Genomic DNA, 27,644 nt, shown 5'->3' on the forward strand with positions numbered 1-27,644 from the left:
CTGGTAATGTGCATAAAAGTAATGGCTCTCGTTTGTCCATCAATTCCGTTGGTAAATCATTTTTCTCCAGTAGTTAACTTTTACAACAAAGCAACATAACGACTGATCTTTTTAACAGAAACCTAAGCAAATAACAAGCAAATCAAGATAATTACGTAATCAACTGAAGCAGAAAACGGAAAAAAGACCTGACTGTGATGTCAAATTCGTTTTAAATCCAATGTCGAATGCTGACACTCCCCGCCGCACAACATGAGGCTGGCCTACTTGAAGTGGACTTTCTAAATTTGACGCTAAAACTACATCAAATATTCACCATCTCTTCCCACAAGGCTTCCTGATCCCACTGGATCTCAGGGATCGGATCATGGAAAACCGAATTTACCAATTCCACGACTGGAGGACCATCTCCACTTGCCAGATCTTCATCCTGAAAACAACGTGATGGATGATTTCTCTGAGCCAATTGAGCAACGACTTAAACTTTTAAGGTGAAATCAGAAAACAAGGAACCACAAAGCAAGTTTTCAAGCATTTGAACTTTACTTAACAACAGAAAGAACATTACTGCAAATTTGACACATACTGAACAAGTAATTTGACAATATCTAAAATTACGATTAATTTGGCTCATTGCAATTATCCACAAGACAATGCTTATCATCACAAGACACTCTGGCTAGCTGCTAACGTTACCACTTACAGCTATGTCGCATTAAGGTTCCAGGCGAAAGCTCCGGTACATTCGAATTCTACGATGTTATACGAACAGTAAGTTCAACATAGTTTCATTTTTTCACTTCTTTTTAGTCACCGCATTTCATTTCAAATACTAAAAAATGGCAAGGAGGCTGAAAATGTCGACCACTACTTGGCAAACGCATTCCCATTTAAAGTCATCCATGTGAATCAAGCATTCTTCTTCTCTCGTGTTGTCGCTATATGTCAGGGCATCCGTTGGTTAGCCACTACCTGGTGTCATCGATAGAAACTAGGCCTTCCATACCATGAGGTGGTCTGTATAGCCAGCAATCCTTGATAATGTGGGCTGCCGTCTGCATTTCACCACACTCACAAGCAGCGCTCTCTGCTAAGCGCCAGCGCAACATGTCTGCACCATAGCGTCCAACACCAGTGAGCAAACGGTTACGTCTTGATGAGGCAAGTCTAGAGAGGCCATGGCCCAGCTGGTTTTCGGGCGGGGATCTGAATACTTGGCGAAGTGGGGATGTGCTGCTATTGTTCACAAAATGCCGCGTGGCACCACTGTTTGCTAGAACTTCCACCAGAGGCTACCAGAAGGTCTTGTGCAGCGCGTAAAAATGGCTTTCTTGATTTAAGCATTAACACGAGACTAATTGAAATTTAGTTTCCAGCTAACCTTTTGTCTTTCCTCCACCGCCACAAAGCTTGTGTAAGGCGACACAATATCGTGAAGACAACTCAAGGTGATGACGTGTGGTTTGCGAGAGGCCTTCAACTTATCACGCAGTAGAGGGTTTAGGTCTGGCAAGCCTTCTTCATAATCTCTTATCATGGCCCGTGCTGCCAGGCGATGCAGGGTCTGGGATATAATAAAGAATCAAAACGAGCACAGCCGCTAATGTTAAATTTTTGTAATAATCAAGGACACTTAGACGAAAAAAGCAACCCAGTGTGTCCGTCAATGTTCTATCAGTATGATATTGAACGTAGCGCGAACGATGCAACGTGCGCTTGTTCAGGATTGCACCTAGGCACTCCCAAACATGGGTTAGAACTCCAATACGCATCCGATCTGGCAAATAAATATCTAAACGCTCCTTAAGAAGAAGTTGGTTAATTTCTTACCAATCGCATAATGATGTTGGCCATAATGATGTTGATGTTAATGTTAACCAAACACAAATAATCACGACAAATTGTCACCACAAAAAATAGAAGAACATATTTCATAAACCATACTTGCACGTATTCTTACAAGTAATTCAAAGTGGTGCGCTGAAAATGATATCTTTGTATTTATTACCTTTCCCTCTGTGATGCTGAGCTGAGATGTAGATACAACTGTTGAAATTTCTTTTCCACAAACTGTTGCAAAAAGTTCAGCCTAAGAACAAACAAATGGCTTCAAGAGGCAGCAGGAAGAAAAGATTGATCCATTCACAATGTAACTCACACAAAGTTAAATTAAGGTTTTTAAAAAAGAGACTACTTTCATATCCTTGCTTATTCGTTTACTTTTAGGACCAGCAACTTGTTGCAGAGAAAACCATTACTTTTCACGCAGTAAAGACAACTATGAGTTGGTAGAGAAATGAAATAACGCCAAAAACGGCTGAGACTAGAGAAATAAAATGCACAACCAATGCATGAGGTAAACATATGCACCTGTGTGCAGTGGGGGATGAAACCATAAACCACCAATCTACAGGAGTTGAAGAGACATTTAATCTTCTCAGGAGCTTGCACTGGAAGTCCAACTTCTTGGTCATTCGCAAACATGTCGTCGTCATTATAACGCTTCCATTCGACTCTGATGTCTTTCAACATAGGCTGGCCAGCTTTCTTTAGCTGATTTTCCACCTGAACGTCAAAACAATATGTTGAAAATTTATATCAAGTGGACGGGAAGGCAAGGTAACCAAGCTTCGTTTCAACGTTCAAGCATATCATCAAGTGTCCTGCCAAAAACACAGTCGCATGCTCTTAAGCGGTGTCGAACCGGCGAGCGTCGTACCATGGCTACCATTCCTTGGCCATGCAGCTAGCCTGATAAGTTAATTTACCTATAAACCACTGATTGACCACAACTGAAGAAATCATGAGGCAAGGCAGGGTAGAAGGATAACTAACGTTTATCGGGCAGTGGAACGGATGTAACCTTGTGAATGTGAAGCAATAAACTAATAAAAGGGAGGCAGTTCGGCACCAGGATATGAAAACTGATGTGATTGGAACCTGGTTATTATAAATTCTTGTTTTGCTGTTGTTTTAAATAGTTGTTTTGAGGTTCAGTTTCTGAACCAACAAACAACATTTTAAACATTGGTAATCTTTGTGCAAAGCTCTATACATCGCAAGGTAAGCAAATGACATTCTGACCGAACTCATGATTTGCAGGAACCCTCACCTTGGCCTCCCATTTAGACTTGAAGTCGGCACTGAAGTGCTCATGGGTGGCACCCGATGTGTACGCGATGGATCGAAGGAGATGTTGGTTCGATGAATTCCTGTTCGTAATTAACACATGAGCATTGATCCAGGTATAAAGGTTTGCTATGAATCCATATTCACTCAACACATTGCAACAATAATATTCAAGGTTTAATAATCATACCACTTGATGCAGCTGAACGTAAACATAGCGGTTAGTGTTAACACCAATTAGTATTAACGAATAAGGAGATTAGAAACTAAAGACTACATGTAACTAAAATACCCATACAACAAAACAGTCCGTTACACGCAGCAACTGCAGGAAAATAATGACTAGGGTCAGGGTTAGTCATCAAAATCCTTGGCCAAAATCTCTGGGACTCCGACTCCACAACACTGATAATGACTCATCGAGCAATAACCCACGTCACAGCCGCAAGATGAATCAGTGGGAAAGATTAGGCGCGAGGCAATCTACAACCAGGTTAAAATCACGGAGTATGCGATCCCAGACAGCAAAGCCGTCATTTTCACATTGATTCAACGTCTGCAAACGCATATTGCAACTACTCAAAGAAAGACTAGTATATATCGCGGAAATGATAGACAAAGAAAACAAAACACGGAATTGCTGACAAATATATTTCAACCAAAACCAAAGCTTTGTGCGTCTCTCTGGAACCGATCACGCGTTTGATGCTTAGAAGCCATGCAAGATTGTGAAGTAATGTGAAACCGAAAGTGATTTCTTTTTCAAAGTTTTAGCTAACTCAAACTATTCTAACGTAGGAAAAACTAACTGAAAAAGGCGATCTGGTACTAAGACCCTTCCTCAAATCGGCGATCTACCCAATAATCAGAAGCAATTACTAAGAAAGCAAATCAATAGTTTTTTTTTCTAAAATCTTAAGCTTAAAATCATTTTGCTAGGCTAACACCCACAACAGTACTTTAATAAAATATTTTTATGTTGCAGAATCGCGGTTTTCGTCCATTAGGACTCATCAGTACAACTACGGTAGGTCGAAACGAAAAACAATTACATTTTAAATTGATAAAAAGGCAGTACAACTAGACCGAAACAAACTAAAAATTGCACTGTACATTTGATAGAAGTCAGATTTAAAAATATCAAATTGAAATTGTAATTTTTAGTTCTTAAAAGTTCTTCTGTGGGTGCGTCCAACCCTTAATCTTGGAATAGAATCAACAATGGAGTATCCTTTACTATTCAAGACACGGTGTGCAAGGAAAAACAATGGTAACATTCGGCAGCAAATGCTCGTCGACCACAAGACTTACCCGACACTGAATGTAAATATTCGGGTTATGTTCTTCTTCCCGCTTTCTCCAAGTGACCGAGCTAGCTGCAGGAGACGATGCTCCTCACTCAAGTGGCCATCTGACATCATAAACACGTTGGTGAGTGATTGGCTGTCAGATGATTTCCGAAGAGCATCAAGAGAGGTTAAGGGTCGCCACGCTTCAGATGAACCAGATGAAGCCGAGCATGACTGAACAAGAGAGGAGCAAATGAATATGACAACATCGATAAAGTTGATAGAAAATGATCACAATGATTGGCTTCCTTGCCTTCCCGCCTACTTATCTAAATTTTCAATCACTGGGCGCAAGCCTGGATACGACAAAAAATGAGCCACTGCGCAACGAAAGTGGAAAATGTCAAACTATGTCCTCCAGGTAGTAAAATACGTTCTTTTTCTATTGATTCAACGTCTGCCAACCTTCGTAATAAAAATCAATGGTCTTTTACCCTTTTACCGCTGTTTTAGAACTTGTCTACTGCTTCTGAAAGGCAGTGGTCCAGTTTCTGGTCAGATCAAACCAAAAAGTTTAAAATTGGTGCTGGGTATGTTCTTCTTAGGCACAGTGGTGAAGATACATTAACATATTGCGGGAGGCGTTGAGCCTTGCGAAGAACAGATAGGCAAGTTGTTCCAATGAATCCTTCATCGGTCAAGTTTGCATTTTAGTTTAGTGAAGTGTTGTTTGTCTTTGGCCAGGCACCAAGTAAACTTCATCTACAACCTCACAAAAGCCATGATACGAGCGAATGGCTAAATGATAGAAACGATTAAAACAAACACCTGAATAAATTCTTCCACTTCCATAGCAACCTTATTGTTACCAAAGTGTTGCTCCATGATAAACAGCTCTTCGTAGCCTGATCCGAACTTGACAACGTTGATGAAGCAATCTGACGGTAATTTCTCCAACAACATCAAAGCCAACTGCAACAACAAGCTTCCTGTAGACACACGTCACAGACACGTCATTTCCTGTAGACATTCGTCGTTATTGGTATGCAGAAAGTACCAGCTACAGTGCTACGCTGAGCAATATACCGGCACGTCAATGAACGAGAGAAGGTGACACAACCATAAAGAGTTTTAAAGGTTCATGAGTAGGTGTTTGTATAGCGAGGGAACATAAATGCCTGTAGGTGCTACGGCCACAAAACCTAACAAGTAGAAACATTTGGTTTAATATAGCAAATGGCAATAACAAATCATGAAAATGAAACTCCATACTTTTTTCACATCTTGTTCAAGATTTCCTTTCATAGACTGCGACATGTCTAACAATATGATAGCTTTGTAGTCGCGTACAGGCTTGACCTCGAATTCCGGATAAAAAGCCAGCATGCAAGCCTGTAGAAAGTTACATTGAATCGGTAGGTAAATAGCTTGATAAGTAATCGCATAAAATACGCAAAAGTGACCACAAAAAGGTAAAATGTGTCAAAGTTTTCCGAAAGCACTCAACTCTTCTTTAAACTTCAAAGTCACATTTTCAAAGTTTTATTAAAAAATTTTAATTTGTGGGAATTTTGGTGCCTTTCAATTTTTTTCTAGATCCATCCCTGAGACATTTCATGTTATGATGATAGCGACATACTTAAAAATACAAAGAGGAGATTGGTTGTCTTATCAAATACTTAAATCTATAAAGACACAACCAATGTGCAAGACAACTTGTCTTCACATCAGCTTAATTCGAATCTATAACCACTATGGACAACAAACGCATACTTGGCTCTCCTCCTCTTCCGGATGCTGCTCCACCCACATCCGAGGCACATGGATCTCAGCCAGTGACACCAAAAGCTTGAAGCCAACATCACAGATCCTGTCCTTCTTTGATAGACGAACACAAGCTTTCGTCGATGTTCTCTGATGAAATAGAAATCGTTGATTACAGATGTAGGTGGACGTTATATTTACGTTTAGCGCAAGAGATCTAATTTCATGTCACTGTTACTTACAGAGAAACTGTCATAGATGGAATTGAACAAAAATACGCAGCGTATTAAAATACAAAAATGAACGACTTTCAACCAAAACTAAAGAACCATCTTTAACGGGAGATGAAGAAAATTTAGTCGGAAATAGACCAGATAGAATCACTTGATGTTAAACTACTTGCACCTTTACAAATATCCTGTGCGTTGGAGACTCAATGGTTCGAATGGGAAACGGCATCTCTATGGAAATAACCACGCTACTGTCTCTGTGGAATGCAAATAGTTAACAACCCAGACAGCAAAATTCGTCATTTTTCTATTGATTCAACGTCTGCAGACATTGAATCAATGCAAAAATGAAGGATTTTGCTGTTTGGGGCACGATCACTTCGATGTCATGTTGGTGTGTTGCCTTGCAGTAAAATTCTAAGTGTTTTCTTTACGCCTTACAAACGCGGTTCATCAACCAATTCATTGAGAAAAATTATATGCAAACTGTACAATAAAATCATAGACAGATAAAACCAAGCAACCACACGGCATTTAACATCATACATTAAAATTGAACATAAACTATAAGCTACAGACGTTTTCGGCCATACTCAAGTTAGCCCTTCTCAAGTAACGCAAATAACTGATTTTATAATAGATGTAATTGTAAAATCAGTTATTTTCGTTTATTTCTTGAGAAGGGTTAACTTGAGTATGGCCGAAAACGTTCGTAGTTTATAGTTTATGTTCAGTTTAATATATTATGTTAATGCCGTGTGGTTGCTTGGTTTTATCTGTCTATGGTTAAAGAAAGTCACCTCTTTACCAAGATAGTACTATAAAATATCCTCTAATAAAGTATACACTCCGAGTGGATTGTAAACTCATTCTTAAAAGTAAAAACGATCATTGACCAAAAATTCATATCATTGATGAGTTGCCAATGCAAGTAAGATAGCAAATGCATTAAAACAGTAGTTGGAATGCGGCAAGAGATGAATCCACTGTTTTCTGATTTTATAAAACTTTTTATACAACGTTTTTTGTCATCGGTTTAAAAAAAAACAGCTTAGCTGGGTTCTGAACCGGGGTCCTATTGATTAGAGCCAATAGAACGACACTACTAATGCCAGCTTTTGATGAGTGCAAAATAGCAGTACCAGTAAACCAGTTATTTACAAATAATTCTAAAACTCGCCTGAGCTTAGTGCTGCTTGCGGTGACCCGGCCAACTTTTGTCTGCGTCACAGGGCCAGAGATGAGGGCTTCCCTTCTCGAGGCAGCAGCCACGGAACCAGGTAGGAAGAAGAGGATGCTGTCTGAACTCCCATCATCCGCTGGAATAACGGGAAGCTCCACCACGTAGGTGATTTTGATGAGTACTTTTGCTCTTGGAGGAAGATTACCAACACTGACAGTGAAGATGTCCTGGAGGTTTTATAAAATAAACATTTGTAATTACTCCTAATCTTGAATAGGATATACCTCCATCCAGTGATGCTACTTTCATTTAAAAAATCAAATTTGATCACAGTAAAAGCTCCAATTTGTGTGAATTGCGTTGAGAAAAACATCTCTGAACAGTGAACAGGTATTTTGAAACAGGTATAATGCAGTTTTTGTACATGTCATACAGACCAGACACTAAATGTTATACGAAAAATTAAAGTTGGATTGAATTGCTGTGCAATTGAGCTAAATTACATACACGGTACTCATTTCTTCGTGTTCAATGTATTTTTACAAATATCCTAACAAATGACAAAAAGCAAAATATCCCGCAATCTCGAATGAACTTATGTTCACAAGAACTACTTTCTTCAGTGTAAGGGTGAATTGCAAAGTATAAGCGTAAACACAAATTAAAAAGTCACATGCATCGAACGTAGTCCGAGAAAATCTAAAAAAAAATTACAAGATATCACAGTCTACGATCCGTTACGTTGGATTAACTCGAGAACCACGTGACCAGGCGGTGAGGTCATAATGTCGTTGCTATACTCACAGGCTTCTCTTGGTCCATGAGGTATGCGCCATGACCGGCGTCAATGGCGGCTTTGTACTCTTTATGTGCAACTTCTTTCTCTTTGACCTGACAATTTGAGGCTTAAAACAACTTAATTAAAAATATTTAAAATATAAACTAAAATAACTTTCAAGTGTAACTCCATGCCTTGGTAAATTATGTGCAGCATACAACAAAAACTTTAAAAAAGTAAAAACACAACTGAAAACTTATTTCAACATTCCATACGTAAAGTTGGGATTAACATAGTTTTACGTTGGATAACCTCAACAGTCAACAGTCTACAAATAAACAAAGTGCTTTATAATGGAACTCAAACAGTAACTCTACAACTTCTTACCTTGCCAATTACGTGTTTGCCGTTGATGAACGCTTCAAAACCACAAACAGCAACAGCGTCGTCTAGCGGAAAGACATATTTCGCTTCCAAAGCAGATTTCGAGTTGTTGGAGTAAACTTGCATGACCACCACCTGAAAAGAGATTGCAATAAATAGTATTCAACACATGACGACATCGATGTTCAACAACGCACAAAGTGAAAAAAGTCATAGGGTGGCACAAATTCCAGGTGGGAATCCGGTTTGCGAAAGTCTGGAAAGAATCGATTACAAATAAAATGATCAACAGTTGGAAACATGATCAATGATCATCTCACAGAGCATCTGACCGCTGCATATTCTGCAAGTTCGAAAGACATTGAAAGCTGTATCAGTCAGTTATTTTCTTCGTATCAAATGATTTTTGAAGAATTTGAACAATTTGTCCGGTCTGGGCAATACAAGGTGCAGGCTTAGTTGTCTAAAGATACGGGGTCGGCCGGCTCAGTCACATTTTGTCGACTATTGCCAACAATCTGACTGATGTGGTTACGCGCCAATTCAAAGCCGATAATTTATTTACCATAAAGACTATAACCTTAACTCTATCACTAACCCTAACCTTAACCCAGGGATCTCTGAAGAACAAAGATCTTGTCTTCAGAGATCCCTGCCTTAAAATTTCGTCTTTGAATCATCGGCTTTGAATTGTCGTGATACCGACTGAAGTGTGTTGAAAACCACCGTCTTTCACTTCCTGCCTCTAACAGATGAGAAAATTTTATTTCTAGACCAGTTCAGTCAAGACGTTGGTAACAGTCTGTAAAAACTGCCAAGGGTGACTATCCAGGCCGTATTTTTAAACGGCCATGGTTCAAGCTACTGTAGGCCTTTGAAACCACTGCTAGCCTTCTCGATTTCATGAAACAACCACCTCTGCCACCATGTCCATCATCTTGGCTCGGATATGTACTTCCTCAAGCGGAACTTGCTGGTCTCTCCCCTCTGTTTGCACCAGCAGTCCCGGCTTAACTTGGTCAGGTAAGTTCTTCAGTTTCTTGATATCATCCAAAGAAATCTGCGAATCAGTGAAAGTTTATTAAATTAACTGAGTTGAGATGAAGATTACTTTCAGGTGTTCATATTTTGATTATTGTTTGTCATTTAGCAACTTCGTTCCCTATTTTCTTTGAAGAAAACATTACTTTTAAAAATGTGGACAATTTAAATAAAAAAACCAAAGAGTTGATACAATAGCTGCAAGGAGGTAATCGAACATCCCAGGTAGGGGATGATATAGAAAGAATCTAGCAACTAAATCAAGCCAAACAAAAAATTGAAAGCTTTACTGCCCAGTAAAAGTAAATTCTTAATGGAAAGTTGTCCGACTTAATTTGATACCTCTAAGATCAACATCTATCAAGATTAATTTTTGCTAAGCGATTTAGGAACAGCCGTACCATAAAATTGAAGGCTGTCTCTTTTTGTTCATGTAAAAATGAGTTCTTAATTGAAAGTTGTTCTTGGACTTAACTTTTCTTGTTAAAGCGATCAAGAAACAGTTCATACTTTTTCGTTTTCCGAACTCTTAACGCCAGTGTTTCCATCTCTAGTTTTGATATCGGTAATTGGAATTTGAGGAATGTCGTCAAAACGAATGAAAACATCTTCTTTTAAAGTGAACTCTACCAAGTATCTGCACAAGACACGACGGTATAACAAAAGCGCAACAATGTGACCACTAAAACTGTCTATTAACGCCAGAGGCAGAGATTAAAGCAATAAACTTGGTTCGAACTGAGCAGTTTCTAAGACAAAGACTGAAGTTACAGAACACTAAAGTACATCCAGTCACACTTAGCACAAAAAGATATCATGAAGCAAACGTGCATTAACACAGAGCATGGAAAGGTGAAGAATGAGGCAGACAAGGTCGGACTGAAAGATGAAGATGCGATGGACTGAACGAGATGGAGAGTCGGAGTGAATACAATCGCTGCAAGGAAAGAATCGGCAAGCCCAACTAGTGGGAACAAGACAAAATTTGGATGATGGTGGTAAAAACAAACAAATCAAATCTTCTAAGTTGCGTTACGTAACACTCGTCATCACGATTTAGCTTGAAATGAACATTCCAAGCGTCTAAGAAATTTCATTTATTATTTCTAAGTTACCGAATCCTTTGCTGTTCCACGTTGAAAATGGCGTATTCGTTGAAGTCAAAATCAGAGGCTTCTTCTGATGCGACCCCTCGCACGCTATCAAACCCCTTGGGTGGATGGGTTAAAGATGGGGTAAATTCTGTGTAATCCTGGCAACGCCCCAAAGCAACTTCATTCACAAGCACGTAACGGCTTCCAGACACACGGTTCGGCTCGGAGTACCGAATTGCTTTTCTAAAAAACAACATTATCAACCCGAGCTGTAACGTGCTAAAACAACACTTCTTTTGACACGGCCAGTTGGGCCCAAATGTGGAGACTCTGCTACTAGGCAATTCGAAAGCAAGAAATATATTTCTCCATACAGTTACCATAAAAAACAAGCAATCATATGGTAACAAATAGTTTCAATGGCGATACATAATAATAATCAACAAAATCAAAACACAAAATGAATACATTACATCATGCTACACAACAGGCTCAACTAAAAAATGAAACACGAAGTATATTTAAAAAAGCTGAAAATGGCAAGACTTATGTCATGGCATACCTAATATCATCAGCGAAATAAATTGCGCTCCCAAGCATTCCAATGTCTGTCCGTTCCGTGCCATGTTCGCTCACAACAACAAGAGGAAGCAAAAGACCTCGAGAGAGGATCCCAACGAGATTCTGAAACAAAGATACAAACAACATGAAAGGGAGACAATGCCCCGTGGAACTACGATTCTATTTCCAACACATAAATGCAATTACCGACACTTTAGCATTAAAGCTATGGGTACAATACTATATCATCAACGATGGCTGCATGGCCGAGTGGTGAGAGCCCTGGAACGGCAATCGAAAGGGCGCCGGTTCGACACCGGTCAAGAGCATGCGACTGTGTTTTCGGCAGGACACTTAAAGGCATGCCTGAAGGTGGATACGAAGATGGGGTTCCTTGTTTTCCCGTCCAATTAATCTAAATCTTCAACCACCAGGTGTAAGCCTGGATACGACAAACATCAACGATTGTACCATCTTCAATCCACCTATTGGAGTGGAAGGTCTGCTTGTCTGATGATGAAACCTAACACTGGCTGCTCTCTAGCAGTCTTCCAGCAAAGTCCGGGAACATCGCGAATCTGTGGTGGTAAACGGATAGACATTCGGCCTTAGAGGCTCACAAGACGAAGAAGATAACAAAGGCATCTTGGGTGTCGTTTAAGGGTGCCAAGTCTCGATATCGAAATATTTCTGGATGCTAAATTAAATTTAATAGAACATAAAATACACAAACACATACAGGAACATTAATTGGCGAAACATGAAATCAACAGGAAAGTCTTTCAAACTTGAAATCATCAAGCCTACCTGTGGATTGGAAGCGTGGAATAGAAGCTTAGTTGGCGACAGTGAGTGCGCGAACTGGTTATCTTCAATATCGCGGTGGACACGAAAAATATTTCGAATTTCCATGCGTGGAGGCAAACTGTCAAAAAATGATGCTTTTAAACGTGGAACAAGTATTGGAAACTTGTGTGGGAAGTTGTAATGATCAAGCACTACTCAAATATCATGTACGAAAAATTATTACAATTACAACGAAAATAACGGAATATCAAAAAACGCATGGGCAATGGACATTTAAGAAATATATTCTGAATCAAATGGCTTGCTTAGATTTTTAGCTTAGACACAGTATTTTTAGTGGAATGATTTTTGCCATATCTAAAATGATTTTGACGTATCTTAAAAATGACGACTTGTTTATTGGGGGGTTGGCATATCGTTCATCGCAGCTGGTATTTTTTGTTGGTCAAAGTTACGGAATGAAAATATAAAGAAGCTATTTCACTCACATATTCGATCCTGGTACACAGAGCAGTCTTGAAACCGCTTCGTGGTCTTCTTCTTCAGGACTAAGAACTGTGATGGAGCACTTTAGCATTTTGTATAACGCCAGAAGACATTGAGGATCAAACTTGGATTTGATAATTGAGTCAATGCCTGGCGCAATTTCGTGCACGAGCATAATGTCTTTCAGTAACTAGAAAAACAAAAATTTGGGTAAAAATGACAAGATCGCAAATTGATGATCAAATGCTTTGCAGCGATATTTCTGGTACAAGCCGCTGTAACAGTTAATAACACAGGTGAATCTAACCCGGCAAATCGGTTCAATTTCATACTGATTGATTCAACATCTGCGGGCAGCAAACTAGTCCTCTGTACACTGCTTCAAAATAGGAGTAGCTTGTTGGTTAAAGAAGATCAAACAAAGAAAATTAAAAGATATCAAATCATTAGTGGTTTGCAAAAGCTCAACCATTTCAGTTTATTTACGTGCACATCACTGTGCTTAAAAAGGCATTAAAGTACTTGAAAGTTGTGCGTTAACAAAAATATTATAATGAAATATTCTTAACATGCGATATAATTTAATCGCCAGAAATCGAAATAAAATTAACCGTCCATCAAATGAAAATAGACTTATTTATCATTAAATTGCCAGTTAATAACTTAAAATTAACTGATGCAAAAGTAAAGTAATGAACTGCAGCCTATGCTGTACTCGGGTTATAGTAATAATAACACCATGACCCATGACACGTCATGAGTAAGATCGCAAAAAATACCTGAACAAAATCCTGTCTCTGTGATAAAGCTTTCATATCTGACACCATTCCCCAAGAGCTCTTAAGTGATATAGCTGAGTTAAATTCTAGTGATAGCTGCGACGTAGATTTGCCCTCTTTCAAACGTTGTTTCATCTTCATCAACAACACAGTTGCTTTCGTGATCTGCAACGGATTTCAAAAATTTACTTCAACTTCGCTGTTGTCGTATCCGAACTTCGGCCCGGTGGCTGAAGATTTGGATTAAGCGGGTGGGAAGACAAGGAAGCCAGTCTTCGTGTCCACCCTGAAGCAAGTTATTAAGTGTCTAACAAATAGACACAGCTGCGTGCTCTTGAGCGGTGTCGAACCGGCGCCTTTTTGAGCATCGTACGAGAGCTCCCATAACTCGACCATGCAGCCATTTTTGTTTGCACACAAGAAACACCAAAGCATGAAGCTGTTTGATAACTCATGACACGGACATTTATTGGGCCAAACTTAAATATATAATTAATTTAAACTTTACACAAACCGCAAGGCTAAGTACACCCGACACAATACTCTAGCAAAAGCATGTTCTAGTGATGCATTACAACATAGTTCAAATCACTTGCCTGGTCTGGCGTGACTGCTGAAATGCCAACAGTAAGACTTTGGGACAATTCACCAAATGCTAGAGTAGCAATGCTAGACACCAGACGAGCCACGGGGGCTGGAAGAATGCCAGATGAGGCGCCCATTTCTTCAAGCATCTGCAGTGCATGTAACTACGTTTGAATACAACGTTTTAACCGCGACACAATTTTGATGTGATCACTTAGAAAGCGAGATAATAACAGTGCTAGACGGAAGATATTGGTGTTCAAAAGTATGTGGTAAAGTCGGGTGTTTATCTGAACGCTCAAATAAATTCGTTTATACAATGTCCGCATCCTGTGCACAACGATATTTTTTATGAACAGTTGAACACATATACTTATTTTTCAACGTTTGATATATTATGATAGCTCAAAGTGAGATTGCTAGAAGATAAAAGATAATTATTTTCAAAAATACACATTTAGGAAAAACAATCTAATGTATAATTGATAGGTCTATCTCTATCTATCTATACTAGCCTATTTAACATCTCTTGTTCCTGTATTGCGGAGGTTGAACACAATATCATATGATTAGGTTTGAGGCAGAATTTTACACTCGGATGCACTTCTTTACGCCAACTCCAATAATTTACAGCTGTAAGCGAAAAGCTGAGTCCATAAGCTTTCTTTCTTATTATTCACTCAGATATTGTTCACTCTCAAACATGGCAGTCTCCAACAAATCCAATGTAAACAAACAAATGTGTTTAGAAAGCATTCCTCTATCAGGGTAACTAGCCCATCTCAACCGCTCACTCACACGCCAGAAGACAGGTAAATGACATAAAAGTAGCTTTGATAAAAGAACAGAATAAGAAAACTGCCAATTAATGGCAAATTGAAAATCACCAAACACATAAAAAACTAATAGCAATAGACCATTACCAACTCAACATGGCGCTACGTATTCTGATATAATTTGAAACCTTTAATTAAACCCAATCTTGTAGCTGATACAAAAATATGTCAAGAACACAAATTATTGCACAAATTCATTGATTTTGCATCGCTTCTTGCTCTTCTCTCGTTTGACTTGTATTAGCTTAGATTGGCAATGCCTCATCGTGCAGCCAAGATACGGTAGTTGGGTCCAGTTGTCGAATACCAGTGATTCCACTTGGAGGCCGTAAGATGGAACATTCGTGGAGTATGTGTTGCATTGTTTGTTCTACCGCTCCGCAGACACATATCGGCGTATTATGCAACCCCCACCTAAATAGATTAGCTCCAGTGCAGCCAACGTCACATCTGATCCTGTTCAATGTGACCCATGCCTTTCTTGAGAGGTCTGCTCCAGGAGGGATGGAGAGTGCTGGTATAACTGAAAACTGGGGAGGGATGTGTGGCAGCTCGTTCCATTCCTGGGCCCATGTCTCCATGCAGCTGAAGTTCTTATCCACAAGCTGTGTAGCATATCGATGGAATGGGCGCCTTGATGACAGGCGTTGGGGTCTGACTGGTCCATATCTTTGGGAGTGACTGTGGAGAAGGTGTTGAGGATCGAGTCTTGCATGCAAAGCCAGTTTGTGAGAGGCTTCTTCCCTAAAGACATGAGCAGGAGCAATGCAAGCCAAAGTTGGCAGATAAGCAGTAGGTGTGGGGCGGAGACAGCCAGTGATGATGCGCAAGGTGTCATTAATGCATACATCCATCTTTTTTGTGTGTCTGCTACGGTTCCACACAGCTGTGGAACACACAACCGTATCAGACATATCTCAGCGATTTTGCATCGTTGAGATATGTTTTAAAAAATCAATGTTATAATAATTTTCAACACTTACATGTCTGAGCTTATGAGAACCCATCTTCACACCATGCATTTGATTCACTACCATCATTTTGTGTTGTAATTTTTTCTCATCGGCCATATATTGCATTTTCATAAGGGCATCTTCACAACTTGCAAAGTAAAGTTGAACAACGTTAAACCCTGAACATCAACTTCACAGTTTTGATTCAAGTGAAGCAGCGTGATTGATCTCACAATGACGTCACACTAACTTTTTCTGTGACTTAAAATTTTATAGTTGAAATTATCGAAGCTTTAGATGAGTGGGGTTTAGACCTAACCACTGGGATCTTAAATCATATTTATGACACCGGAAAGACCCTAGTGATATGGTATGTTCCATATTCATAACTTTACGAAAGAAAACCGGAGCAACAGAATGCTCACTCCACAGAACAATTAGCCTTGTGAATCATCTAACAAAGATCTTATTCCGAATCATGAAGATGAGATTGAGACCAAAACTACAATCGGAAATTTCAACAGCACAGTTTGGATTTGTTCCAGACAAAGGGACCACAAAAGGAATTTTTACGGTTGTGTCTTCATCTGGAAAACCCTCTTTGGAAGCTTAATCGTGGTAGCTTGCAATTGCTCCATAAAAACAAAAAAAGTTTATACCAACCTTTCCAAAAAATATTCATGGGAAAGAATGTGTTGGGAAGATTCAGTGCCTTGTGGGAATACACATGATTGCTCGAGAATCCTAATGCGATATTCATCCAAGCCCAGTGCATCAACAGAACTGTCTTCGTAGGCCGCAATATGAAGTTCCAAAACAGTGACATGCACAGCATCAGCATTGCATCTCTGAAACAGTATTAAAAATCTTTTCAAGAAGACATTTAGCCTGGTTTAGGTAAGTTCCAGGGAAAGTAGATTGTATCTTTTATTCATTTTTTTTGGTGTGATAAACTTGCAAATTGTTTTGATTTTACAAAAATTGATATGACCTAGTAAACTGTCACAGTGTGTTTCATAGCTGAAAAGGCATTTGGTGAGCCAGAGATGTTGCAAATTGTATCCACACTCTTAGAACTTTTAAATGTCTTGCAGTTGATAGAACTGCTTCTTGAAAAATGGCTGGATAAATACTGTATGTGCATCTAATTCTTTTTAAAAATATATTTAATTTATTTCCAAACAGAATATAGCAGCTATTTACAAAAGTGCTGAATGTATACTAACAGAATGGAATCAGTAAAAAAATTGACAAAAACTAAAAGTTAAGCAACAACCCTAGATTTTTCGTCGAAACAAATATCAGGTATATACCGTATATAATTTAGCTTGAGTTATGAGTTTGTACGTTTGCAACTAATAATTGCTCATGAAAGAAACCTCTGGAATTGTGCTGGATGTTTTTATGTCTTTTTTTATAGTCACTGTTAAATAATAAAATTGCTGAAAAATTTGTTGAAATATAATGGAACAACCCATAATATAATTTAGCTTGAGTTATGAGTTTGTACGTTTGCAACTAATAATTGCTCATGAAAGAAACCTCTGGAATTGTGCTCGATGTTTTTATGTCATTTTTTTATAGTCACTGTTAAATAATAACTATATGACAAAAAATAAAAACCATTGATTTTGAAATCAACATTTACCTCCAAAACAATAAACTTTCCAACATGAAAATGTTTGGAGAACTTTGGACAATCACCACTTCCAGTTACATATTGTTTTACAGTTTTGGAAGGAAACGTTTTTAGTTTTCTTGGATTAAACTGTGACTTTGGTAACACGTTCCATCCTTCAACTAAATAAAATTATTAGCAATATTGCAAAGATTATGTCCATACTCTAATATCATGTCCATACTCTAATAACAAAATTCCATTGAAGATTGTTAATCAGTTAATGGTGATCGGATAAATGGAAGTGGTGGATGTGAAGCAGCCGTGACAACAAGGGCAAGATTGGGCTGGGCAAATTTCAAGGAATGTGGGGAAATGTTGCATGGATGGCAGAAAATTTTCACTAAGGATGAAAGGAAAAGTATATCGGAGCTGTGTGCGGCCTGCAATGCTATATGGTAGCGAGACATGGGTATTGAGAGAGAGTGAACTGGCAATCCTGAGAAGAACGGAAAGGTCAATGGTGAGAGCAATGTGTGGGGTGAAAACGAGAAGGGAAAAAAGGACTGAAGAATTGTTGGATATGCTAGAGATGAGAGAGACCATAGACCACCTGGCAAGGGCAAATGGAGTAAGATGGTATGGACATGTGATAAGGAGGGAGGAAGGAAGGAAGTTTTCTTAGAAAGGCACTAGATCTAAAGGTGGATGGGAAGAGGAAACGCGGTCGTCCAAGAAGAACGTGGAAACAACAAGTGAAGGATGAGTTTAAAAAAGTCGGACTGAAGGAGGAAGATGCAAGGGACAGGGTGAAATGGAGAAAAGGGATTAAGACAATTGCTGCGCGGAAACAATCGGCCACCCCCACTAGTGGGGAACAAACCGACGATGGATTATGATGATGATTAACAATTTGAGTACGGTACTGTAAATGGGTCTGCTACTATTCGGTGAGTCCGATTCGGTGAGTTCCTAACCTCTAATCCTAACCCCTAACCCTAAAACGGCAATGATAATTAGGCTACGGTACCCGATAATTTAAAAAAAAAATTGAAATATACCCCGTTAAGGGATCGGACTCACCGAATCAAACTCACCAAAATGGGCCATTCCGACTGTAAATATCACACAATGATAAACAACATACAAAAAGTGACAAATGAATTATTGAATACATCAACATCAATGCCTCTAACATTGAGACAGCATACCGTAAGTTTTAATCATTCATAGAATATGCAATAAATTGAGTTTCGCTTTTAGCAGCATGATCCTTGCTTAGGTTACTTCACAATGTGGATATTAACAACCTGTTTTAGCCTGATGCTGCGAGTTTGCTGCGGTAATAGTGAATTGCGCTACCGTACCTTTCGGAACACAGTTCCCTAGTCATGTGCTATGACGATTCAACAATTATGACGTTTCGTCATAGCACATGACTAGGGAACTGTGTTCTGAAAGGTACGGTAGTGCAATTTGTTATTACCACAGCAAACTCACAACATCAGGCTAAAACAAGTCGTTAGTATGTACAATTTGTACATTGTGAAATTAATATAATAGGCTACCTATCTTTTCAGATGTAAACTTCACCTTCAATCTTTCCATCCTTGAACTGACCACTTCTTGTTAACCCAACAACTCTATACAAATCTACATCTACAATACGTCCGGCTTCTAAACATGCATCCAAAAAAGAAGCAGATAAAACTGGAATTTTGAGGGCTTGAGCTTTCCGGCTCTTATATGTGTCTACTTTGTCACCCTTGTCTATTGGAACAATCACATAATCGCTCTGAAACAATTAAGAAAAAAAAATGAAAGCATCCAAACGTATTAAAAACGGGAGCAAGTCTTTTAGGCGCAGACAGTTAGGCGCGCACACTGTGGCGTCTGGATATTTAAATGCGGAGCACTGTGGCGCCCGTTCATGTAGGTGCTATTCCTAGTAAAGTCTGCAGATTGTATCAGCTTGGCAGGTAGGGCAATGCTTTTCACACAAAATGTTGTATTAAACAGAAAAATATGTCATGGCTTCCATGAGTGAAGCTGCTTAAACCGGCAATGCTTTTCACACAAAATATTATATTGAACAAAAAACTATGTCATGGCTTCCGTGAGTGAAGCTGCTTAAACCAGCAATGCTTTTCACACAAAATGTTACATTGAACAGTCGGCGAAAGCTTTATCAATAAATTATTCAAGTTTCCGAACATGACTGAGTTCACTTTTAGTGAGTCAAATAATAACTACACTAAACATCGGTCAAAAATATACCGTAACCCAGTTGTTCTCAAACTTGTTTTTGTTGCGACGCCTCTGGAAAAGTTTTCTGGACTTGCGACGCACCAGCAAATAAAAGTTAATGAGGAAACTTATTATTAAAGTTTTATTTGTTGATACAACAACAAAAAGCAATGCATATTATTTAATGTGACATGTGGGCTTGTTTGTTTTTACAAAGTTCATTGAATCTTGGGAGAATTTTTGAAATTGCCACCCGCATTTTTCTTTCAGTGTTTATTGGTGATCGAAATTTGCTTTTTATCACCGCCAAGGCAGAAAATCCTGCTTCACATAAATTAAATATGACGTGACATATGGGATAATAATTCGTAGTGCTTTCTTCACCAAAGCTGGATAATCGCCATTCATTGAAATCCAGAAATTTGCCGGATTTCCTGAATTAAATATCCTTTTCAGGGAATTGTCACAAAAAAGGTCAATGTAGGCTTCTTTTTCTTGTGCAGTAAAAGACAGTGGAGTAGGTTGGACGAAAGGATCACGAATCCATTCGTAGTTTGATAAATTTTTTGGGAAGTATTTTGCAAATTTCGACTTGAGCTTGGACAAATGTTGCCCAAATATGCTTCACAAATTTGAAGGCAGCGTCATACTTTTCTTTTCAAGCAAATTGGACAAGAAAGTGAAGTATCGAGACCGAGAGCTTCCAAACAGGTTTGCTATATATTTTCCTTCCACAATAGCAGCTTTTTAACGAATGCTGCAATTTTATCTGAAATGTCATTTTTATTCGGCCCTGCATAGAAATGTTCAGTTTGGCGAAGATATCACACAAGTAAAGTAAGCCAATTTCAATAAGAAATTGTTCTGAGCTAAACAATCTGCAAGTGGATTATTTTCTTGCTGCAAAAAAGCCTGAAGTTCATCCACCAATTCGTAGAAGCGTTCAAAGAATTTTCTAAGCGAAAGCCACTTGGATGAAAATTAAAAGAGCAAACTCCGATGCACTGCATTCATTTCTCCACAAAGTTTTTTGAAAACTTTTGACTTCAGTGGGCGTGTTTTAATGAAGTTAACAACTTTGATGACAAACTGAAACTGCTAATCAAAGGATTAACCTCATCTTTATAAAATAAACTGAATTCAGCTACGAAACAAAACTCTTCTGTGACGCCCTTGGAAAATTGAAACGACGCACCAGGGTGTCGCGACGCACAGTTTGAGAACTACTGCCGTAACCTATATTCAAGTGGGTGGTAGGCTTGAGTGAAGAGTAACTTAGTTTTCCGTCGAAACCCCGACTAGGTTTAATAACGAGCAAAGTCGCACCATTATGCTTGCAACTTGTAGCTAGGGTTCATATGCCTTATAGAAATGTACCGTATTCATGTAGTAGAGCGTTGTCTCATACATACTCGCCACACGACCAATCCATCCCGAGTAGAAGGAATTGCGAAAGATAACAGATTAAGTAAGGTTCCATCTGGCTGCAACCTGTGTTTAGGATGCATAGCAAATGTCCTGTGGAGATGTGCTAATATCAAGAGTAGTAGAGCGTTGTCTCGCACCTCATCTCCACACGCGCATTAACAAAACAACATATTTTTTCTGTTCAATATAACATTTTGTGTGAAAAGCATTGCCCTACCTGCCAAGCTGATACAATCTGCAGACTTTACTAGAAATAGCACCTAAATGAACGGGCGCCACAGTGCTCCGCGCCTAAATATCCAGACGCCACAGTGTGCGCGCCTATTTGACCGGCGCCTAACTGTCTGCGCCTAAAAGATGTGGACCCTTAAAAACAAATGACAAAACTAGTTTATATATACAGTATACAGTTATACAAACCGTGTAGTGTGTACTTAGAAGAAAAGTGACAAGTTGTTTGGCTAAGCCATATATGGCTGTATTAAAAGACACTTACACCAATGCATACCCGCAGAACAGTGATGGATACATCGCAATATAAAAACACATAATCATTTTAATTATAATAAAATGAAAATTACCGTCTTTGTGATGATGTATGAAATGACTCCTCCATTGTCTGTTATTTTTTCTCTCAACTTTTTTTTGTCTTTGTATGGAATTGAACCAAGATCCAATACAAACAAAAGCTCCTCAAACAAAAGTTTAATCATAATTTTACATTGCAAAGAGAGTATGACTATTTCTACATATGAAAAGCAGTAAAGAAGTTTGCGATATAAACTCAAGCATGGTTAAAAAAATTGTGAGGTGAAAATAATGCCAGGCAGTGAAGTTGCAGAGAACCATTACAAATTTAAAAAGAAAAAACGAAAAAGTTTTGCTGGTTACACCATTGCAATGCACACACAGAAAAGAAATATTGACAGGTATAAAACATTTTAAATCAGTGATTGTTTAGTGATTTAGTCACATATTGAATGTATCAAAACACAAATAAATGAAAATCAAAGTTTTTGCCTTTATTTACGCTGTTTAGCCACTATTCAGGAACTGCAAGTAGTAGCACAATTGGGCAATGATCACTTCCCATTGCAGACGAAGCAATTATGCTGTCACATACATTCTCCTGCCATTGCTCAGACACAATAAAATAATCCAACCTCCATCCAACGTTCTTCGCTCTGGCATTTCCCATATATGTCCAGAAAGTATATTTACGAGTGAGATCAGGATAGAAATGCCGAAAAGTGTCAACAAAACCATTTTTTAACAAGGTAGTCATATCATCTCTTTCTTCTTGGGTAAAACCAGCATTCCTCTTGTTACTTTTTGGATTAGAAAGATCAATTTCTAAATGTGAAACATTCATGTCACCACACAACACAACTGGTTTCTTAGCATCCAGCTTCAATAAATGTGCCAGAAAATCTTCATTCCACTTCAGACGGTAGTCCAGACGTTTTAATCCTCGTTGTGAGTTTGGAACATAAGTAGTAACTAAGTAAAACTTTTCATATTCAGCTGTAATTGTTCTCCCTTCTTGATCATGCTCCTCAACCCCAATGCCAAAGTCCACTTTGATGGGTTTGGGCTTGGACATCAATGCAACGCCACTAAAACCTTTTGTTGACTTTGCGACATTCCAATATAGATTGTAATCGCTCATATCTTTCAGCACTTGAGGTGTATCTTTTTCAGAGCATTTTGTTTCTTGCAAACATATAATATCAGGATTTTCGTCAATCAACCACTGGTGTCCATTCTTTTTCACCCAAGCTCTTACACCAGCCACGTTGAAAGATGCAATTTTATGATTGAAAGAACGTCCATCAGGCGTTTTCAATTTCACCTCTGAAGTTATATCATCTTGTTTTTCATCACCTTTTTCATTTGGAGATGTAGCTTTTAACTTGTCAGGTTCAGTGTCATTGCTCTCGTTTTCTAACACTTCCGTTTTTCTTTTTTTCACTGTTTGTGCTTTGCCAGATTTGTTTGATGATCTTTTTGGCATACTTATAAATTTGGGCCAATTATTATGTGATAAACACCGGGCAGATACAAATCTGAGCATTCACCGAAGTAACTTTAAAATGTCTGGAGCACTTATATCAGCTGTAAACAAAAATAAGTATTTATATTCCAGTTTATAGACTGGCTGTATGACTGTGCATTATTTAATAAGATGGCAGTATTTCAACACAAAAGAAAAACATTTTTAGCATAGTAACATCTTTTAGATAAAACGGTTTATTGAAATGTCCTGAAAATAATTAGTAAAGAAAACAATGAAACCAGAAATCAACCCTGAATCAACCTAATCATGCATGAAAAATTGTAAATGCCAAAAATATGTCAAGGGACTCTAAAATTGGTCAACACTCAACACCTGATGGATAATTAAGAATGTGCAATAGTGCATTGAGGTTTAGACTGAAAATGTTTTCCATTTTTACTGAAGATCATTCTTTGTTCCACTTTGGAGCTGTGGAAGCATTCTTTATAAAAACTCTAGATCAGTGGTTCCCAACACATGGGTCGCGACCCAACACATTGGGTCGCCTGATTATTTTTTTGGGTCGCCTGTTTTTTAGGCATATTGTATCTTGGGCGAAAAATAACAATAAAAAAATTTTAAAACATGAAGAGATCGATCACAAAACTGGCAAATATAACCACAAGTCATGAAGCGTTTCATGTCGAGACATTGGAAAGCTTTGTAGCATGATCATAGTGCAAGAAGTTTTAACAGTTTTCGTTTTTATTATTGTTATTATTATTAATAAATGTAAACCCAACAAAACGTTCAGTCTCTAACATAAATTAACTTGCCAAAATTACGGGATATACATTGTAACATGCACTACGGTATATTATTAGGGTGGCCCCTTTTGAGGCAATTTTTTCATTTCAACTTGCCTGGGTGATAAATTTTTTGCCTTAGCCCAAAATATTAGTAAATCCAATTTTTTTTTTGAAATCTGACCCTGTTTAGACCCTGCCCCAACACCATTTTTAAATCGAGTCCCCTAAATCACGTTTTTAATGATAAAATCAGTACTATTTGAGCTAGATATAATATATGTTGTTGGTATTCATTTTTATTGATTTTCAGAAAGGAAGACACTTGCATGCCTTAATTCAAGATTTGAACAACTTTTTATTAATTCATTTTATAGTATCAATGTAAATGCTTCTTAAATTGACCGATGAAGTGATATGATTTCTTTCTGAGAGTTAGGCAAAAAACAAAGTGATGAAAGCACTACTAAATTATTGACCAAGAAGTAACAGCACCGCATTTCACACAATAGAATCTATGTTTGCTTGGATTTTCTGGTGACACGATACTTTTTCCCGATCCATGGCTTATTTCTTCCTTCCATGATGCACAAAGCTTCCCCAATTCGTCATTTTTGCCCGGCTATCCGCCCAGTTGCTGTTGTTGTCAGTTTAACTCCATGTTTTACAGATTGAGTGTGACTTGGATAATTTAGATGAAGAAGATGTTTCACAAATTGCTGAATGTTAATGCATGATTTGGTCAGGCGAGGTTTGTTTGTTTGATGTATCCAGGTTTAGACCTACACCGGTGGCTGAAGATTTAGATTTTAGATTAAGTGGGTTAGTGTCGAACCGGCGGTTAGTGTCGAACCGGCGGCGCTCTTGGGCGGTGTCGAACCGGCACCCTTTTGATTGCTGTTCCAGGGCTCTCACCACTCGGCTATGCAGCCGACAGGGGAGGTTCATTCAAGAGAATGATTCCTTTTTTGTTTGAGAGGTAGGATATTGTGGAGTAGGCACTGCCATATATGGTTATCATTTCTGTACTGTATAAGATGTTTCAAAATATAATTTGGGAAGGTGATACTCTTGCACTGAATCTATTCAATAGCAATGAAGTGCTCCTAGACATTCAACAGAGTGTTCAACAAAATTGCTTTTTTGCTCATCCCGAAAACGTGCTTTTGGCAATGCTGGGCGATGATAACAAAACCATCACAAGCTAATGCAGTCAAATTAATCTATAACATTTGGCGCACCACCAATGATGAAAGTCAATCGTAAAATTCTTCAGTGCAAGAGTTTCACCTTCCCAAATTAAATTTTGAGGCAACATCTTATACAGTATCATACAGAAATGATAACCATATATGGCAGTGGGTGCTCCACAATATCCTACCTCTCAAACAAAAAAGGAATCATTCCCTTGAATGAACCTCTCCTGACCAAACCATGCGTTAACATTAAGCAATTTGTGGAACATCTTCTTCATCTAAATTATCCAAGTCACACTCACTCTGTAGAACATGGAGTTAAACTGACAACAACAGCAACTGGGCGGATAGCCGGGCAAAAACGACAAATTGGGGAAGCTTTGTGCATCATAGAAGAAAAAAGCCATGGATCGGGAAAAAGTATCGTGTCACCAGAAAATCTAAGCCAACATAGATTCTATTGTGTGAAATGCAATGTGCTGTTACTTCTTGGTCAATAAGTTAGTAGTGCTTTCATCACTTTGTTTTTTGCCTAACTCGCAGAAAGAAATCATATCACTTCATCGGTCAATTTAAGAAGCATTTACATTGATACTATAAAATGAATTAATAAAAAAGTTGTTTAAATCTTGAATTAAGGCATGCAAGTGTCTTCGTTTCTGAAAATCAATAAACATGAATACCAACAACATATATCTAGCTCAAATAGTACTAATTTTATCATTAAAAACGTGATTTAGGGGACTCGGTTTAAAAATGGTGTTGGGGCAGGGTCTAAACAGGGTCAGATTTCAAAAAAAATTAGGATTTACTAATATTTTGGGCTAAGGCAAAAGTCTATCACCCAGGCAAGTTGAAATGAAAACATTGCCTCAAAAGGGGCCACCCTACTATATTATATGTCACAAACACTATGTAGGACAAATCATGACAAATTTTTCCACACGTTGGGCCACACATAGTCTGATGTGGTAAAACGCATCAAACACAAAGCCCCAAGTGCTGTATAGACTAATTGGTTTCTTCACAGAGAGGCCTTTGCTGCAAAAAAAGCTGTCTCAAAAGCGGCACAAAGTGTTGAATGATGTTGTGAAGTGTGTAAACTTCATCAAAGCAAGTCCACTAAATCGGCGTTTGTTTTCGTCTTTGTGCACTGACGTGGATTCTGATTATTACCAAGCATTGCTGCTGCACACAGAAGTGCGATGGTTGTCACGAGTTTGTGTCCTGAAGCAAGTTTGTAATTTGCGGGAGGAGATTGCTATCTTCCTGAGGCAACAGAACTTGTGAGATTAGCCGAGAAGTTTTAGCAAGAAGATTTTAACTCAAAAGTTGCTTACCTTGCCGATATATTTGACTCTCTGAATTCTCTAAATTTATCTACGCAAGGCAACGGCTTTATGGTGATTGATCGCACCGCAAAAGTTTCTGCTTACTACAAAAAACTCATATTCTGGAAAAATTATGCTACCAGAGATGAGTACGATATATTTCCTCAGCTAACGCAATATATTTGTGGCAAGGAAGTTGATATTAAGCAAACCATAATTGGACACCTGGAACAGTTTGCCAAAAAGTTTGTGCACTACTATGGAGAATCTCTAACACATAGTAACCAAAATGATTAGATATTTGATCCATTTGTTGCAAAAGATCTACCTCGACTTCCCATCCATGTTGCAGAACAGTTCATGGACATAACGACAGAAGCAGCAAATCGTATTTCTTTTGCGTCCTTCAAAGACAAACACTCCAAAGATTCTGCTAACATCCACTTTTAGGCTTCCATGTACAAAGTGTATCCCACAGTCTCAAATTTAGTGATTCAAAAACAGATTCCATTTGCAACAACTTGGCTTTGTGAGACTGGATTCAGCGCCACGTGGTGCATTGAAAACTAAACAGCAAAACCAGCTGGAAGTTGAAACCGACATGCGGCTATGCCTACGCAAAATAACGCCTCGATTTCAAAAACTCACTGACAGCAAGCCAGCACAGCTATCTCATTAGTGATTTGATAAATATATTATTTTTGAAAAAAGTTACTGTTTTTTAGTGCTGTTTGTCAACACAATCTTCTTGTATGGCTTTTAAAATACTACAACAATCTGCTTGGGTCGCAAGATTTTACCGAACTGAATTTTTTGTAAAAATGGGTCGCCTTAAAAATGAGTTGGGAACCACTGCTCTAGATCCAGTCTCATGCCTCAAAGCTCTTTCGTTGATTTGAATTACTTTGATTAAACAAAAGTTACTTTTGTTTTTTTTTTCTTTCTTTCCATGATATTATATACTTCACCACATTTAGGTATATTTTATTCTGACAAAATTTCCTGAAGGGAGTCAGATGAAAAACTGCAGCTGCGAGCTATAGGCAACTTTCTACTAACTATTTTTAAGTTCTGTACCATCAATCAACTCCAACAATACTGTAGAAGTGTACTACACTTAGAA

At 38.4% G+C, this 27,644-nt stretch overlaps 2 protein-coding genes across 2 annotated transcripts in view; both read right to left on the reverse strand.

Annotated features, from left to right (window-relative positions):
- The window catches only part of LOC145766819 (protein mono-ADP-ribosyltransferase PARP4-like), a 45,951-nt gene extending 24,022 nt beyond the window's left edge, over nucleotides 1-21,929 (reverse strand). The window contains exons 1-26 of the mRNA XM_082578525.1: nucleotides 21,774-21,929; nucleotides 19,111-19,312; nucleotides 17,548-17,699; nucleotides 16,563-16,747; nucleotides 15,930-16,047; nucleotides 14,122-14,259; nucleotides 13,526-13,690; nucleotides 12,749-12,936; nucleotides 12,261-12,378; nucleotides 11,455-11,576; nucleotides 10,914-11,135; nucleotides 10,309-10,435; nucleotides 9,674-9,817; nucleotides 8,761-8,892; nucleotides 8,400-8,486; nucleotides 7,593-7,822; nucleotides 6,588-6,663; nucleotides 6,192-6,332; nucleotides 5,691-5,810; nucleotides 5,247-5,390; nucleotides 4,441-4,652; nucleotides 3,113-3,212; nucleotides 2,371-2,565; nucleotides 2,009-2,089; nucleotides 1,382-1,564; nucleotides 317-430 (exon numbers count right to left, since the gene is read on the reverse strand). Of these exons, the coding sequence (XP_082434651.1) occupies nucleotides 317-430; nucleotides 1,382-1,564; nucleotides 2,009-2,089; nucleotides 2,371-2,565; nucleotides 3,113-3,212; nucleotides 4,441-4,652; nucleotides 5,247-5,390; nucleotides 5,691-5,810; nucleotides 6,192-6,332; nucleotides 6,588-6,663; nucleotides 7,593-7,822; nucleotides 8,400-8,486; nucleotides 8,761-8,892; nucleotides 9,674-9,817; nucleotides 10,309-10,435; nucleotides 10,914-11,135; nucleotides 11,455-11,576; nucleotides 12,261-12,378; nucleotides 12,749-12,936; nucleotides 13,526-13,690; nucleotides 14,122-14,259; nucleotides 15,930-16,047; nucleotides 16,563-16,747; nucleotides 17,548-17,699; nucleotides 19,111-19,312; nucleotides 21,774-21,905 (3,828 nt within the window). The 5' untranslated portion in view covers nucleotides 21,906-21,929. The remainder of the gene's footprint in view (nucleotides 1-316; nucleotides 431-1,381; nucleotides 1,565-2,008; nucleotides 2,090-2,370; nucleotides 2,566-3,112; nucleotides 3,213-4,440; nucleotides 4,653-5,246; nucleotides 5,391-5,690; nucleotides 5,811-6,191; nucleotides 6,333-6,587; nucleotides 6,664-7,592; nucleotides 7,823-8,399; nucleotides 8,487-8,760; nucleotides 8,893-9,673; nucleotides 9,818-10,308; nucleotides 10,436-10,913; nucleotides 11,136-11,454; nucleotides 11,577-12,260; nucleotides 12,379-12,748; nucleotides 12,937-13,525; nucleotides 13,691-14,121; nucleotides 14,260-15,929; nucleotides 16,048-16,562; nucleotides 16,748-17,547; nucleotides 17,700-19,110; nucleotides 19,313-21,773) is intronic.
- An 11-nt stretch (nucleotides 21,930-21,940) lies between these two features.
- Nucleotides 21,941-23,303, reverse strand: LOC145767338 (exodeoxyribonuclease-like). Its single transcript, XM_082579139.1, has one exon. The coding sequence runs from the start codon at nucleotides 23,264-23,266 to the stop codon at nucleotides 22,235-22,237; it is 1,032 nt and encodes a 343-aa protein (XP_082435265.1). The 5' UTR covers nucleotides 23,267-23,303; the 3' UTR covers nucleotides 21,941-22,234.
- Between the last annotated feature and the right edge of the window lie 4,341 nt (nucleotides 23,304-27,644).

Source organism: Aplidium turbinatum, chromosome 3 (genome assembly GCF_918807975.1).
Source record: "Aplidium turbinatum chromosome 3, kaAplTurb1.1, whole genome shotgun sequence".
Lineage (NCBI taxonomy): Eukaryota > Metazoa > Chordata > Ascidiacea > Aplousobranchia > Polyclinidae > Aplidium > Aplidium turbinatum.